Source organism: Syngnathus floridae, chromosome 19 (assembly GCF_059516105.1).
Source record: "Syngnathus floridae isolate MCC-2025c chromosome 19, RoL_Sflo_1.0, whole genome shotgun sequence".
NCBI lineage: Eukaryota > Metazoa > Chordata > Actinopteri > Syngnathiformes > Syngnathidae > Syngnathus > Syngnathus floridae.
In genome coordinates this window covers 6340535-6356865 of record NC_142431.1, presented here as the reverse complement: position 1 = coordinate 6356865, position 16331 = coordinate 6340535, and the positions used below count along the sequence as shown (strand labels likewise).

The window sequence follows — 16331 nt, the reverse complement described above, 5'->3', positions numbered from 1 at the left end:
AGTATTAAAAAAAAACAAAAAGCTTGGGAGTTTTTTTTTTAAAGACATGTATTTGATGGAAACGGTGCAGGCACATATGATACATTCAAAAATGAGTAGATGTCTAAAAACCAAGGCAAACATTTAATGTAAACCTAAATATGCTTGTAGTGTCTGGCTTTGAAAAAGTGCATAAAAATGGTGCTCACAGTTTGCAAAGACTTTTTTGGGGTGCTGCCTTATGTATGTCATTTACGCATTTAAGGTGAGCGGTGGATTATGGTGCAAATGGGGGGTGCGGGTTGAGGGGTCGCTGGACAATGACGGCGTTGGCCAAGTCCGCCGCTTCGATGCTCAGGTCTTTGTCGTGGAGCTCTCGCACGGGAAGCGACGTAGTCAAGATGAAGGGCGGGCAGCTCCTATGGCAGCGCGACACAAAGTCGTGGACATCTACAATCCTGAGGCGGGAGCACAAGGGACACTTGGTCATGTGTAGTTTGGAAACAAAGCAATTTTAGCAATACAAAACTTTTCCAGTATAAAGTGACAGCTCGCCCCGTGCTCACTCCCTGTTCAAGCGAGCATGGGTCTCCATTATTCATGAGCACCAGTGGTCCCCTGCTCTCACGGGAGGCTAGCCAAGGTCGGAGGCAGACTCTCTGCATCCTTGAGCTCCTCGCCCCCATTACATAAACGCTGCATTGGGGGTTACGCAACCCATCTCCAGGCTGGGATTTGATAGACACACTGCATTTCAGATTATGTTTTGCACGCCAGACTATCATTACGTAATCCAAACTAGCAGCAATCTTTTTTGTGATCTGGAGATTAAGACAAATTTATAGATTAACATGTTTTTGTTTGTTTGGCGGGGATGTGGATACACACCGATGCGATAGGTTGAAACGCTGCACCAGCCTGCGGCCGTCGGCCAACCACAGCTGCAGAGACGTGACTGGCAGGGCGTGGTCCAGGGTTACCATGGGGATGGGGAGGGATTCGCCGTCTTCGTGCACCGACGGCGAGCGGGCCACCACTCGGGGCGCCACGCTGCAAACAGAACGGAGATTAAAGAACACGTCAGATTAAATCTTTAGTTTTAATACCAATGTTTATGATGCAGGGAGGAGGAGAAAATTGAATCAGCGCTCTTTTGCAGCACATCAGGATGACGCCATGACCCGCTTTGCTTGCTTGGGTTGAGACTGACACCTTGTGGCGAGTAGTGGCATAGGCAGTAAATATTCAAACAGTTTATCCTTGGTGAAATGTAATGTTACACAAATGAATACTTTTTATAAATATTTTATAAAAATTTTTTATATAGCATTCGTTTGATGGTAGTATTTTTACACCACTACGATAAAATATTTTAAGGATTATTATTTCCTGGAATCTGACTTTTTTTTATTTTTTTTTTTATAAAGACCCTCTCACCTGCCGAGCCGGTACCCTCTCCCACTGAAAGGGTGGAAAACCTTCTTCCTGGGAACGTACTCTTCGTCTGTCAGAACCTCCACATTGACCTCCAACTCCTCCTCCTCTGCTCGGCTCTCCCACTCCGCTGGAAGTTCCCTGTATTGAATAACACAATGCTTATGTGGACATTTACTTCAGGTTATCTTAAGATGTTGTGCTGAAAATAAAACTCACCCCCTTTTGATGGCATCCAAGAATTCCTGGTTTGCAGGGATTGAATAGCTGCGGAACTCCTGGTCATTAACGGTGAAGCCGTCCTTCCAGAGGCGCACCACCATCTCCACCTGGTGGAAAAAAAAGCAGGGAAGGATAAGAGAATTATTCTTTATTTTTGAGTGGCCCTTAAACTCTGTATGAATATGTAGCAATGACAATTGTATAAATTCATTTCTGACCTTGGATGTTGCTGAAGCATCATAACAAATTTTCTCCACTTCATCCAGGAGGTCTTCTACAGAGAAGCTACACCTCATCGGAGCCGCCTCTTCGTTGTCATCGCTGGCAACCCTGTTCAACACCATATATATACATATATATACACGTATTTTTAATCAATATGTTGGACACGTGTTCATTTGATGTAGTTTCATAACAGCAAGCATTTTCCTTACCAAATATCATCATCCTCAGTGTCATTCTGTATCATGTCGTCTTGTCCATCTGAAAAGGAAAACAATACAAGACAATTTACAAAACATTTAATTCACTTTGTCATTCATCTTCTCTCGTGTGTTTTAACGATTTAACATTCCTCAACAATGAACTTTATATATTCATATTTACAATTCACGAAGGCTATCATTAATAACGAACGTGGGCGCGAGTTACGTAACAAAATGAACCTAGCACCAATTTGACGAACATTAAATAAACAACAATTAAACATGAGGTAATTTGGTTAAAAGAATAATTTACCAGTTTGTAAGTCTGTTGCAACGGTTGATCCGCGACTAAAACATCTGCACAATTCTGCAGCGAACCAGTGGACCGGTTTACGGCAGCACCTCTCTGACGTCTTCCACCGTAAATTGCCGAGTTGCGTCGTAACGTTGTCCATTGTCAGAAATCAACATTCAGTGTTGCAATTGTTATAATTAAAAAAGAGGGGTTTAGGAGGATTAACAGGAATGTTCTCAGAAATTCCATTTAATCTTAACTGTTTCTACTATCACTGCATTGCTGTTAATACAAGATGTATGGAAAATGATGGATGGATGGAGAACCATGAAAAAAAAATCAATTGCATGTAATAGTAATTAATTACAACAGTGAGTTTAAATCACATGCAACCAATGCATATTCATCATAAATTCGGGCCATAAAAGTGATACTTTAATGGTTGAGTGTGTGTGTGGGGGGGTTAGTGGATTCTATAAGGGGGTGCCCACAGCGATTTTAATTATTTTTATGTTTTGAGAAATTTACGAGACATTTATTTCCACTTTACATGGACAGTAATTACAAAACTTCCCGACCAACCACTTAGAAACATACTGTACAGAGACAGAAAGTGGGGTGAGACAGACACAAACACACGGGATTGGAGGGAGGGGGGAGTTGAGTGAGTGAGCGAGGGAGGGAGCGAGAGAGGAATGGCGCCTCGGTGCTGTGCTCTATGAGCCAGTGTTTGGAGCCGGTTTGGGAGCCTTTTGAGTGAGACTAAACATGGTGAACACACGGAAAAGCTCGCGGCCGAGCAGCGACCACTTCATCTCCTCGAGGACCCGTTCGTCGTCGAGGAGCGAGCGCAACGCTGACGAACATGTAAGCCGGTTTCCTCTTTCCCCCCTGGTGAGCTAACACAGCTGCCGCTAAATGTAGCTATAGCCTTGGCCTGGGAAGGAGCTGCACCCGCGTTGGGTTGCATCGTTTCCCGAAGAAATGCCACCGCTGACGGGCTTGACACCCACCGGGACACGTTTGCGAACAACCCAGCACCTTATGGCCGCGGTCCGTACGCCTGTCATTTATGACTAGCATAAATAAAAGCCGTTCAAAGCGGAAGCTAGCCGCGTTAGCTGATAGCTTCAAGTTGAGTTCCCTTTGTGTTTGGTAGTTGGACCAGGGCGACTCGCCTCGCGTTCGTCCGCTTGTTTTAGCCCCAGTACGTGAAGCCCACCACGGGGTGTAACAAGGGTATTACCGCTACTGTGTGTCTCCTTTGTGTAAGTATTTAACACGTTTCTGGTTGGGTTTAAGCGCGAGTGGGGCTGGAGCTAGCCCGACGGATAGCTTTGTTGTGGGGGAAGGGATCACAACAGTTGGCTGGCTCATCTTCCGTGTAAGACAAGCCTGAACTTGGTGAACTTTGCGCCCTCAATACTATATCTTACTTTGAGTAGACAATGAATGGTTAAATGGTCAATAATGGTGCAATTTATCACATGAATGCGGTCGGGCTGTAGTTCCTTTGTGAGTCATTAAAGCTGACTGACAGCCTTTTTGTGTCAATGTGAAGAGCAAAGAATTAAAAAATGTTTAGTGCAATAATTTGAAAATACAGGCGTTTCCACTTGACCGTAAAGAGAGAATCTGCAGAAAGACATTGGACCATCCTTGTTGAACTATCTTCTGCTGAGGACTTTAGTTTTCATATCCCAGTTATGTGAGATGCTTATAAGAGGAATACAGTTTCAATCCACCCAGAAATAACAGTAGTAAAAATGAAATGCATACTCTAAAATACATTACGGCACAAACATGCAATGGATAAAACAGAGAGAAAAGGACCAAAAGAATTACAGCCGTCAGCAATACTCACCATGCTGTGATGTCAGTAAAGAAGCGCCATTTCTTCTCTCCTTGACCCGATGATACATTCCACAGATGTTCAAGAAAGTTGGTACAAAGGTAAGTGCGTAAGGCAACTCTTGTCCTATAGTGCCGGTTTCCTGCCGATCCTACCAGTTTTAGAGGTTTCCCCGCCTCCAATATACCTGATTCAGGTGAGCTCATCATCAAGCAACCCTGAACACTTCTAATCATTTCAATCAGTGTTGTAGGAGGGAACCTTCTAAATCAGGCAGGGCATTGGCTCTCTAGGACTGGACTTGCCTGCCTGGGTTAGGAAGTTTGACTTTACAATAAGGCCAATAGAAATCCACACACATGGCTGAGAGGGATAGAGAATGTTTCATAGTAAACAAGTTGAAAGCATCCAGAGTTCTTTGTGACCAATAAATGTTAAACAGCACCCACACACATATACTGTTTTACGGTCATTGTTTTTTTGCTGGACCAGAAGGAGATGAGCAGTGATGCCAGTAGTCCGCGGCTCAGCCCGCCCGCCAAGCGGCCCCACAGGCAGATGACCCCGGAGCCCAGCTCTAGCGACACGTCCCCCTCGCCCCAGACCAAAGGCCAGAGGGTTAGCTGGGACATTCCCACCTACCGCACCAGGTCAGCTTGCTAATTGTCATCTTGGGGGATCTCTGAGTGAAATTTTGGAATGAGCCCAATATTGCTAACGTTTAGTAGTCTACTATCGGTATAACAAGCCTAAAATCAAATCTTGTCTTTTTTTCTCTTTTAGGTTGTCATCTCGCATCATGCAAAACGGCCACGGTAATATTACACAGTGCATTAAACTTAAAAATATTACTGCAAATGAATCCCTTATTTAATATCTTTTTTTTATTTGTTTTTTGCGATAGGCCACATGGGCCACCGGAAGGAGGAGTTGGGCCAGGGTGACCACTCACGCATGAACGGCCACGTGGAGCTGAAGAGGAGCTGCCGTGTCAGGAAGAGCCAGTTTGCACACCTTAACCAGAGCCTTCTGTTTGACCAGCTGGTCAACAGGTGAGCAGCCGGGCGCTATTGGCACCTCAAAGAATGTCCCTCATACTAGCCTTCGGTTCATCACTGTTGTTTGATCATTGCACAGCACCGCTGAGGCCGTCCTCCAGGAGATGGACAACATCAGCAGCATCAGGCAGAACCGCGAGGTGGAGCGACTCCGAATGTGGACCAGAGACACCGAGGAGGTCTGGGGGAAAAACAGCCTTTCTTCTGAAGTTCCACAACAAACACTTGGTCTTTTTTTTTCAGGAAAACATGGACATGTACTCTCGGGTGAAGCGAAGGAAGTCCATGCGCCGCAATACGTTCAGCCTGCCCGCGCACCACAAAGCCATGAGTAAAACCCAGGAAGAAGGCACGGAAGGTGAGTTCCCGACTGACGCGGGCAGCTCTTTATGAATAAGCTGAATCATGGCGGGTAAATGCTTGAAAACGCGCAGAATCTCACGGGGAGGAAGAGGAGGAGGACGCCGAGGACGAGGACGACGAAGGGGATGAAGCGGAGGAAGCGGGCGAGGGAAACAACAGACCGTACAATCTGAGACAGCGCAAGACCGTGCAGAGATACGAGGCGCCCCCGATCGGTACCCAAAACGCTTTTCGTTGTTTTCTTCGGCAAAGACGAGCGGCCACCACACATATTGTTTCATGTCCTTCAGAACCGGTCAACAGGAAGCAAAGCAACCCTACGCTCTTTGACACCCACAGATCGCCAGCAAGAAGAAGCCATATACGGTCAGTAGTGCTAAATGCGACGCTCGCAAACACAACCTAACTTTTTTTTTTTTTTTTTAGGGTAAAAAAACACGCAATTCACAGCAGCGACACAACCTCGTCCTCTGATGAGGAGCGCTTTGAGAGAAGGAAAAGCAAGAGCATGGCTCGAGCCAGGAACAGGTATTCAAATATGTCATGATGGTGACTCTCCTAATGTTCAGTATTCATTCCCGTCAATATTGGAGGTCTTATTTTTGGTGGATGGTCCACTGTCAATTTGATTGACACTGCACTGTCTATCTTGCAGATGTTTGCCCATGAACTTGACAGCGGAGGACCTGGCAAGCGGCGTCCTCCGCGATCGCACAAAAGTGGGGGCCAGCCTGGCCGACGTGGACCCCATGAACCTCGACACCTCGGTGAGTCGGGTCGTCTACCGCACGAGACTGCTTTGATATCTTGTCATTGTCCTGAAAATCGCATCCTCTCCATCAGGTGAGATTCGATCAAGTTGGCGGCCTCGGGAATCACATCCAGTCCTTGAAGGAGATGGTGGTGTTCCCACTTCTTTACCCGGAGGTCTTTGAAAAGTTCAAGATCCAACCTCCGAGGTCAGCTGACATGTGGTTGTAAATTGCTGTGTGCTTTAGCGGAACATACTGATTGATGTCTTGTGTCTGCAGGGGGTGCTTATTTTACGGCCCGCCGGGTACAGGAAAAACGCTGGTGGCCCGGGCCCTGGCCAACGAGTGCGGCCAGGGCGAGCGCAAGGTTTCCTTCTTCATGCGCAAAGGCGCCGACTGCCTCAGCAAGTGGGTTGGCGAATCTGAGCGCCAGTTACGCCTCCTCTTTGACCAGGCGAGTCACGTTTGTTAAATAATCTTTAAAGTGAGAATTGGTGATTCTAAAAGTTGATGATTTTTCCTGATAAGGCTTACATGATGAGGCCGTCCATTATCTTCTTTGATGAGATCGATGGATTGGCTCCGGTTCGGTCCAGTCGACAAGACCAGATACACAGGTTAAACAACATTATGGTGTTTCCTTACAGAAACAAAGAGAACTCGTGGCTGGTTTTACACTACGCCAAGTGACAATTGATTTTTTGTTTCTTTTGCTCAAGCAGTCACAAATGTCATAATGTTTTGTTTTTCACACACCTCTAGTCAGAGAGGTATATAAGCAAACCATGAATGTACATATTAAATATATATAAAAAATTGGACTAGACACTAGAAACTGCGGCGTAAATCCAGCCCTGCCATGAATTTTTTTTTCTCATTGTTTTTTTTTCGCTCTCTTATTACTGAGTAATAAAACCCCTTTTTTTTTTTTTTTTTTAAATAAAGTTCCATAGTGTCCACTCTTTTGGCGTTGATGGACGGCCTGGACAGCCGCGGTGAGATAGTGGTCATCGGTGCTACCAACAGACTTGACTCTATCGACCCGGCGCTACGGAGGCCTGGCCGTTTTGACCGGGAGTTTCTATTCAACCTCCCTGACAAGACGGTGAGAGAGAAATGTCTTCTTTATGTTAAATGGGTGGGAATTCAAACATATGAGATGCGTCAAAAGGTTTCATCGCCTCATTGGATTTAAGAATATCTTATGAAATTTCAGCCAACCTATGAGATTTCAACAGTTAGCACTTTGCATTAGTCTATACCAGGGGTGCTCAAACCTTTTCAGTTTACGAGCTACTTTTAAAATGACCAAGTCACAAAGATCTACCCATTACAATAAATAAATAAATAAATAAATAATATAGTGCGTGTATTTTTGTAATGCACTTAGAAAATGACATTGTGAGAAAAAAGTCCCAACTCCCATTCCGTATGAAATTGATACGTTTTTAACTTGTTTAAAAGAAAACAGCAAGTGCGTACTTTGATTAGCTTATAAACTTTGGCGGTTTGTGTGTGCGCGACCGTTCAACATGCTGCGGTGAGGGGTTGTAGTCACTGTCTATTGCGCATGTGCCGTTCACTGTGATTGCCTCCCGACAGGCCTACCTGTATGCCAATCAAGCGATGGGCTGGATTCTAGCATACAGCATTTTTTATTATTATTTTTTTAACGTCATGCAATCTACCAGTAGTAGCTTGGCGATCAACTGGTCTATCGCGATCGACTTACTGAGCACCCCTGGTCTATACCCAAGAAGTATCTCTCAATTTTCCCGATTTAAACATTGCAGACGGTTGCACCACTGAGCGTGTAACCATTTTAAAAACATGGTTCTCGCGCAAATAAAGAGCCCCGTGGACACATTCAAAATCAGTTCGACCGTCGGAATCACACAATATTACAAAACCTAGGCCAAGTTAGACTCTCCAAACCGCAAAGTCTGATGAAAGACTATGAAAAGCCTTATGCTCACAATAGCGAGCACTCCGCTTCTTGACGTCTGCCCATCAAAGCCGAACCGTCCGCGGGTGATGCAACAGGCTCACTTTGGCGGCGGCGAGACTCACCTCCGATCCTTTTGCTGCTCTCGGTTTGGAAATAAGAGCTGGAGCTATCCTCCGCGTGTTCCCCTTGTGATGAAACTCTTCAGTTTTGCCATTCATTCATTTATCCCGGTGTATTATTCAACATGCCAGCAAACTCACTCGTGGCTCCTGAAATTAAACATCACACCTGGCATGGAAATGTTAACTTGAAGTAATCTACTTAATTTTTCTATAGGCCAGAAAGCACATCGTGCAGATCCACACACGGGACTGGAACCCCAAATTGTCTGAGCCATTTGTAGATGAACTTGCAGAAAAATGTGTTGGTAAGAAAAAGTCAATTATGTAACGTTATTTTTCTGCACTATAGAAATAATTGTTATTGTTTACTGAACAGTCTGGACAGAGCTTTCCTTTATTGCTGTGTCCAAAGTGACATTTACCTGATTATTGTATGAACGTTTTTGAATAGTTATTGTCACTATTAGAACAATTATTAACAATCAGTGCGTTCCCGTTCCAGGCTACTGCGGCGCCGACATCAAAGCACTTTGCACAGAGGCGGTGCTGGTTGCCCTTCGCCGCCGCTACCCGCAGATTTACGGCAGCAGCGTCAAGCTAAAGCTGGATGTTGCCTCCGTTGTGCTAGGGCCCGCCGACTTCTGTCGGGCCATGAGGGCTATCGTGCCGGCCTCCCAGAGGGCCCTGGCTCCTCCGGGGCGAGCACTGTCGCCCATCCTCAGGCCCCTGCTGGCAGGCGCTTTTTCTTTGGTGCTCAAAGCTCTCCATAGAGTCTTCCCTCACTCTCAGTGTGCCGACAGGGACACGCAGGGTAGGGAGATTTTTGACAATAAATCATTTCATAATGAAAAAATAAAGCTATAATTGTGTCAAAAATTCAAATGTTCTGATTTTAACTTCAATTCCGTATCTGCGCGTTTAGTGGGCCGTGACAATCAACTCCTCGAAGAGGATGTATACAGCGGCGACGACAACGAAGACAGCGCCACTTCTATTTACGAAGTCCAGCCTGCCTTGTGCCCCATCAGTCCCTCGGCATCATCTCACTCCGCCATGCGCAGACCCTTTATTCATTGCTCTTTGTGAGTACCACAACAGCGCCACCTGCCCAATCTCAACTATCTTCTCATTGACAGCCCTGATTAATGGAAAAAGGGTCTTTTCCTTCTGGCAGTTCCCCCCACCAGCAACCCACAGCGTACCGGCCCCGTCTGCTGCTGGCCGGCTCCCCGGGTTCGGGGCAGAGTTCCCACTTGGCCCCTGCCTTGCTGCACTACCTGGACAAGCTGCCAGTGCACCGCCTGGACTTGCCCACCCTCTACTCCACAAGCGCCAAGACGCCGGAGGAGTCCTGTGCTCAGGTAACACCAACACACACAAAGACTTTTGAATCCTTAATCATCTTTAAACCATAATTTCAGGTTTTCCGCGAGGCTTGCCGTAGCGTCCCCAGCGTGGTATTTGTCCCGCACATCTCGGAGTGGTGGGAGACGGTGAGCGACACGCTAAAGAGCACCTTCCTGTCCCTGCTGCTGGATGTGCCCTCCTTCTGCCCCGTCCTCATCCTTGGCACCGCCGAGACAACCCACACGCGGCTTTCTGAAGAGGTGAGAAAATGGCGAGATATGCCCGGCGACAACAAATGCCGCCCAATGTCTCTGAGAAGCACGTCGCTACATTTTTTTGTTAATGCTCCATTTTGGACTCCTCCACCATTTTGAAACTACAGTAGCACAGCATTACTCATGATGACATTCAGAAGCTTAAGCTCCGTATTAATCAAGATATCATTGAAGTCACGCCAGTAGAACAGATGTTAAATTACACACCGTCATGCATTATTCACCTCCTCCATGTGTCCGCACGCTCTAGACTTTTATCACTATGAGCACTAGCCAGCGTCATCACTCACTTTCCTCCGGCTGCTACATCATTCCCCTCAAATTTACCCCCATTTTGCCTTCGTATTTAAAATGATTACCCACTCCAGTCCGGGGACAGATTCCAAAAAGACTGAGAGGCGATTCAAACACGTCAAGAGATAAGAGAAAGGATTAATGTGAAACAGAGAGAAGAGGAAGAAGAAGCTCTGTCAGCACAATCGCTTCCCGGAGGGTGCGGCCTTCAACTCACAAGCACAGAAGCAGCCAATTGAAATGCAACTGTTGGGATTGTGTTGTCTTTAAAAATGATGAATATAATTTTTTTTTTTTTTTTTTGTAGGTGAAGAGTATGTTCCAGACAGCCTATGGGGAGGTGGTCACGCTGCAGCCTCCGGGCGAAAGAGACCGGAGGAGCTTCTTTTCTGACCTGCTCCTGGTCCAAGCGGCCAGAGCCCCGCCACGCCTCAGGAATAAAGGTGCATGCCACGGACAGAAATATTGAGACACCCAATTGTTTGAATTAGGAATCATTCCCATAGGAAATCAGCATAGGTAAGTAAATATTGACAAAATAGTTTGAGCCCTGCCTCCTGCCACCCACAGGAAATTAATTAAGACGTTATGGACATTGGCTCTAGAGGGCAGTGTTGGTCTGCATGTGTGTTTTTCCTCCCTCCTCAAACCTAAATTATGTAGCTTCAGCTCCAAGCAAAGAAGCGACACATTGAGCCAAATATCTGCTGTAGGCCTCATTCATATTCTGTTTGCATATGTGAGAGCTAAATATTTGGCCCACGGTGTATTACGTGGCTGGTAGATATGCACGGATGAGAATGTTTCCTGGGTTAAAATTGCCTTCTCGCCGCGCCGCTGTGCCCCCACCCCCCACCCCCATCACATCATCATCATCCCCAGCGTTAATCTGTCCTCTGCCACTGCCCTGCTCCTTCATTCAAGTCTAATACGGTTGTTGATACAAGGCAGGGGTCCTCTGCCCCAGTCTTCGGGGGTCCGACTTCTAGCAGGAAAAAAAATCGGCGGGAAGCCAACCGGCTTGCGAGTGCTGGAGCTATTATCCCTAATTAGAATCAGGGAACGCTCGTGATGGAGGAGAGGTGAGGAGCCGCAGGGGCTTCCTAAGCATGTCTCATCTGCCTACAGATGGAGCCTGAGCGGCGGACATTGGCTTTTCCATACTTGGCTTCATCATTCTAAGCTTCAACATCATTTATTCAGGGCAGGGGTGTATGAACTATTTTTGCTAAGAGTTTTCAAATGGATGGATGGATTTGATCATTCGTAGATGAGGTGGAAATTGATCCCTTAGTGAGCATGACTTCTAATTATTATTTCTTATTGAGGAATATTTTTAATTCATTTTAAAAATACATAAAATCACTATTCACATTTTTAACTCACTGGGCTGGATGTTCACTTCATCAAGCCTAGCTTTACTCTAAAAAGATGTTTAGCATTTTTGCCTTTTGCCCGTGGTAGAGCGGTGCGAGGAGGTGCTGCCGGTGGCCGAGGACCCGGGCCCCAGTGTGCTGTCCGCCAAGGAGCAGCGTCGCCTGGCTGAGCAAGAGGAAAACACGCTACGGGAGCTCCGGCTTTTTCTCAGGGATGTGACCAACCGGTTGGCCACCGACAAACGCTTCAATATCTTCAGCAAGCCTGTCGACATCGAGGAGGTGAGGACAAAACCAAAACCAAAGGATTCTTATTCTCAATTTTTTTTCCCACAATCTGACTATATCATGCATCCGTAAGGTGTCAGACTACCTGGAGGTGATCGGACAGCCCATGGACCTGTCCACTGTCATGACCAAGATTGACAAGCATCAGTACTTGACGGCCAAGGACTTTCTGGTGGACATCGACCTTATCTGCAGCAATGCGCTGGAGTATAATCCTGACAAGGATCCCGGAGGTGAGACAAACTACGAAGGCACGTATAAAGATACACACACCCGTAATCTGTTCACTCTGATGGTTTCTTTCTGGAGTTATTTTGCGCTCCATTAGTGATTGAGCGAATAAAAATGAAAAAAAAGGGGGGTTTAAAAAAAAAATCTAATGACTTATTAAGTGGGCCTACAGGCGCGGTAATTACAAAAGCTCCTAGCGCCTTTTTGCACATGTCGGAAATTCAGATGAAGAAAGTCACTTCCCCGCTTCCCCGTTTGCCGTGTAGAAAATGTGGAAGGCTTGCATATGCATGAAAATTTAATCGCGTCTCTTGTCTCACAGCTAGAATTGACCCCCCCCCACCCCACCCCTTTTCTTTTGGTCTTGAGCGCCCAGAACATCACAGAGGACAAATGTATGCACAAACATTGAAAGAGGCCCGTTGTTGGCTAACACATTCATCCGTATTTTGTGTAAGCTGGTGAAATATGTCCATGCAGGCTTAAAGGGAACATTAGTGACAGAATGATATGAATTGAAAGCAGCGTACAGCACAAGTAACTATTTTTAATTCTCGCTTTGCCCGCAATGCTTAATGGAAAGCGGTTTTCTGCCGGGCTGAATGAATAAATTAGGCTATAGTGTGCTGTCAATTGTCCGCATGTGCGGGTATCTAACGAAGCTACACTAAAAGGGATAAAATGCAATTAGACGGTTTAAAAAAGACGACAAACCAAGACCTTATGTGCACTCCAGCTATGTTTGTTTCAAAACAAAAATAATGTTTCAAAGCAAAAATAACACAACACCTCTGAGCATGAACGAGAGAGGAGAGTTGGCTGTTTTTTGGTTTCCGGATAGCAGCTGGCTGTTAACCGGCTGCTGTTAGTCGGTCTGCTTGTTGAGTGCCCCTAAGCGTCACTTCTAGCCATTGAATTAGTTTATGAATGTGCTTGTTCCGTGTTCATTTTGCTTCCGTTCGTTCATTAAAGCGATTGGCTGCGCACTGGCGGCTGTCTAAGCTTCACCACTTGTTGAGGGATTAACAATTTGTTCTAACTAGCGGTGATAGGTGGAATTAAATTAGCAAGATATGGTTACTTTGTAAACATGCAGTTCTGTGCATAAGTTCTGTTTTTAATGTGATTTTACAGTAAACTATGTAGCATTGGAATATAGTCGCCCCCAAAAATCGACATTTTAATATAAGTTGTCCAATTGAAGGTGAATGTGTCACTCATGCATCAACATAAAGAAGCTTTTTTTTTTACCATCAAGCAAATTAGAAGTGCTGGTAAATAGTAATAGAAAGAGACTTGACGCAGATGAGCTCCCAGCAGGGCAGCTGTCATTAGAAGCCTCTGAAAGGCTTTTTTTGTAATATTCTTATGTGTACACACACACACACACACCCGTACACACACTGCCTCCATCACCATTACCCAGCCGTCGTCCAATTAGACAAACGCTGGCAGATTGCGAGCCCTCCACCGCCTCTCCCTACCTCTGCCTGGCTGTAATGAGAGGCAGCCTGTTTACAGTGGATACGCTTTTAGCCTCACTCTTCAGCCCGTCCTTTCAGTCACACAAAATGGGGGATTAATGATGCCCGGGGACATCAGAGACATGGTGTGCTGGAGAACACATTACTACTTTTTTAGCCCAAACACAGGATGTCAAATAATAAATTGTTGTTTTTCCAGCTGCAGTAAATAAAGTTTAGTAGTTTGAACATGAAGTTACTTGTCTTTGTAGTACATTCAATGAAATACTGGTTGAGCATGATTTGGTTTATTTTAAATTACTTTTTTTGAGGAGCTGGATGTATGGCGTTTCCCTCCCATTTCACGGCACTGCTCCGTCGATCAGATTAGTGTACAAAACGTGGAGATGCATGTTTTTACTTTGTTTTGCAGACAAGGTGATCAGGCACCGAGCATGCAGCCTCAAGGACACGGCACACGCTATCTTCTCCTCGGAGCTCGACCCAGAATTTGATCGCATGTGCGAGGACATCAAGGAGGCGCGCAGGAAGAATGGTGAGAACCTTGACGTGTTCTCTGTGCTTCTTATGCCAGTTAATTCAAAGACACACTTGCTAGTAAATTTAGACTCTCTGCGGTTTTGACTTAGTGCATCTGGAAAATACTCCCAGTGCTTTCCCCCTCCAAATTGCCGAAAGATAGGTGTGCCATAATCAAAAAATTTTCCGGAACACATAACTTCAAGGCCTCCACTGTTTATGCTTCGGCAGCAGATTTGGTTACGATTAGGCGCGATTAAGCAGATGTTAAATGATACATCCGAGGAGTTTTTTTTAATTTTTTTATGTATCCCGTCAAATATTAAAGCGGTGAGGTGTGTAATCGTATGCAAATATTCCAGTTGACGATTGCCCCTGTAGGAATTGGCTAATTAGTATGCCCGCTTAAAGTAAGTGCAATAGAACATGGAGTCTCCCGCTTAACAATGTTTATATCTGCTAGTCACAAAGTGAACATATTTAAACTTTTAAATCATGAATATTGTTCGAGCCGATGGTCAGCAAAAGAATCGTAGGGCTTTTAAATATTTCATCCTTTAGTCAAGGTCTTTTTTTAACGCTATCAATTAGCCGAGTCGTTTGCATGACACCCAGGTTGTAGCGAACTCCTGGCAGCACGCCTGGGACTTGAGAAGGTGGTAAAATAAATGTGAGAAATGAAAATGTTGTTATTCGGAGGGCTTCAATGGACCGGCTCCACCTCAGTTTTTAGTGTGCTGTAACACTCAAGCTGACAATGACGATTGTTAAAAAAAAAAAAAAAAAAAGAGACTAAGCTGATGTTTAAAATATTACCACCAAAGAACTGGTTCCACTGGTTAAAATAACATTGTTAATGTCACAAAAGCTATGCGGGGTAAATAGTAATGTAGAAAACAGGATTCGATAGACTTGTTTGTCATTGATGGGACCACAAAAAAGCCTAATAAACACGTGGTTGAAAATCCACAGGAAGTTCGCCATTTTGGTTTGAAGCTACTATTTCGAGCTTAATTTGCCCAGAATGAGTCTCCTCTTCCCATTTCTCTCTGCTGATTGATACTAATGTAATGCCACTCCTCTGCATAAAGACCAATATGGGCGTATAGTGTACTTCCTAACCTAATCTTCCGTTGTGATGTGCAGACCAGCAGACGCCAACTCAGCCTGCAGCAACAACAGCAACAGCAGCAGCAGCGGCTGAAGCATCACCACCAGCAACAGCATCACCATCAAAAGCAGCAGCAACTACTCCGAGCGCTCCCGGAAACAGGAGGAGTCACGGTGCAGCGGAACAACAGAGCAAGGCCAGCACTCAGGGCGAGGCCACCGACAATAAAACATGTTGTGAGTACCGCAAGAAAGACACACACACAGAAATAGTTTGGATTCTCTGCCATACGATAGATGGCAAGTGTAAAGAAATGGTTATTGTTGGAACGTTACACAAAGGTAAGTCACATTTTTTAAAACCATTTTACTTGCCGTCCATTTGTATAAACAAGATATCTGCTGTTAAACTAGAAACACACTGGAGCCCTTGAATATTCTTCTCTTGACTGCCCTAATTGAGTGTTCTAGTTCATTTGGAGTAATTGTCTTTAAAAAAGTAAACAAAACAATCTCTTTCATTGTTTTAAATTTAATCCATGCTATGCGATTAGTAACGCCGACCCGGCAACAGACAGCAGAGTAAAACAAAGGGAATACAAATACATAAACAAACTGCACAAATACACAGGCAAGAAATGAAACCCCCAAAAAATCCTTGAACCTCTTAACAGCAGTCAGACGTGTCACATGATTACAGCCCACCAGATGTATACGACACACACTGTGGGGAGTCGACGCTAGTGAGCAGCCTCATTAGCGGGGTCCTCCCCTCTCTTAACCACTCGGAACATGACCACACCGCGGGGCCATTACATGACCAGCTGTGGCAAATGGCAGGTGTGAGGCAAACTAATGGGGATGTCACCCCAACCGCTCACATGTTAAGTCACAAAATGCCCGCCAGGCTTCTTACAGTTCGCGCTCAAGTTTCCGCTGTAGTCCTCGTACCCAACA

The 16331-nt window shown here is 45.4% G+C and overlaps 2 protein-coding genes across 5 annotated transcripts in view; one reads left to right on the top strand and one right to left on the bottom strand.

Annotated features, from left to right (window-relative positions):
• Positions 1 to 37: 37 nt before the first annotated feature.
• ubxn2a (UBX domain protein 2A) lies at positions 38 to 4378 on the bottom strand. 2 transcript variants are annotated; one of them, XM_088361174.1, is made up of 7 exons: positions 4220 to 4378; positions 2070 to 2118; positions 1854 to 1965; positions 1633 to 1742; positions 1417 to 1554; positions 868 to 1029; positions 38 to 437 (listed from the first exon to the last, which is right to left on the bottom strand). In XM_088361174.1, the coding sequence occupies exons 1-7, from the start codon at positions 4275 to 4277 to the stop codon at positions 257 to 259; spliced, it is 810 nt and encodes a 269-aa protein (XP_088217300.1). In that variant the 5' UTR covers positions 4278 to 4378; the 3' UTR covers positions 38 to 256. The 2 variants fall into 2 exon arrangements, with proteins under 2 accessions (XP_088217300.1, XP_088217297.1); XM_088361171.1 differs by lacking the exon at positions 4220 to 4378 and adding an exon at positions 2374 to 2473.
• The window catches only part of atad2b (ATPase family AAA domain containing 2B), a 29159-nt gene continuing 15835 nt past the window's right edge, over positions 3008 to 16331 (top strand). Inside the window, exons 1-24 of one of the 3 annotated variants that reach the window (XM_088361167.1) lie at positions 3008 to 3222; positions 4703 to 4857; positions 4991 to 5022; positions 5112 to 5259; positions 5345 to 5444; positions 5509 to 5623; positions 5700 to 5843; positions 5919 to 5994; positions 6055 to 6156; positions 6284 to 6395; positions 6472 to 6587; positions 6660 to 6834; positions 6909 to 6997; positions 7326 to 7485; positions 8665 to 8755; positions 8953 to 9261; positions 9373 to 9532; positions 9625 to 9811; positions 9872 to 10057; positions 10674 to 10809; positions 11831 to 12024; positions 12104 to 12263; positions 14158 to 14280; positions 15411 to 15611. In XM_088361167.1, the coding sequence (XP_088217293.1) occupies positions 3124 to 3222; positions 4703 to 4857; positions 4991 to 5022; positions 5112 to 5259; positions 5345 to 5444; positions 5509 to 5623; positions 5700 to 5843; positions 5919 to 5994; positions 6055 to 6156; positions 6284 to 6395; positions 6472 to 6587; positions 6660 to 6834; positions 6909 to 6997; positions 7326 to 7485; positions 8665 to 8755; positions 8953 to 9261; positions 9373 to 9532; positions 9625 to 9811; positions 9872 to 10057; positions 10674 to 10809; positions 11831 to 12024; positions 12104 to 12263; positions 14158 to 14280; positions 15411 to 15611 (3370 nt within the window). In that variant the 5' untranslated portion in view covers positions 3008 to 3123. Of the gene's footprint in view, positions 3223 to 3272; positions 3624 to 4699; positions 4858 to 4990; positions 5023 to 5111; positions 5260 to 5344; positions 5445 to 5508; positions 5624 to 5699; positions 5844 to 5918; positions 5995 to 6054; positions 6157 to 6283; positions 6396 to 6471; positions 6588 to 6659; positions 6835 to 6908; positions 6998 to 7325; positions 7486 to 8664; positions 8756 to 8952; positions 9262 to 9372; positions 9533 to 9624; positions 9812 to 9871; positions 10058 to 10673; positions 10810 to 11830; positions 12025 to 12103; positions 12264 to 14157; positions 14281 to 15410; positions 15612 to 16331 lie in introns of those variants that run through there. The other 2 variants (XM_088361166.1, XM_088361168.1) reach the window with 2 other exon arrangements.

Coding starts and splice junctions, on each gene's coding strand:
- ubxn2a (XM_088361174.1), bottom strand. CDS start 4,277: ATGTATCATCGGGTCAAGGAGAGAAGAAATGGCGCTTCTTTACTGACA. Junction 1,966..2,069: donor ACTGAGGATGATGATATTTG/GTAAGGAAAATG, acceptor GGTGTTGAACAG/GGTTGCCAGCGATGACAACG. Junction 1,030..1,416: donor AGAGGGTACCGGCTCGGCAG/GTGAGAGGGTCT, acceptor TTCTGTTTGCAG/CGTGGCGCCCCGAGTGGTGG.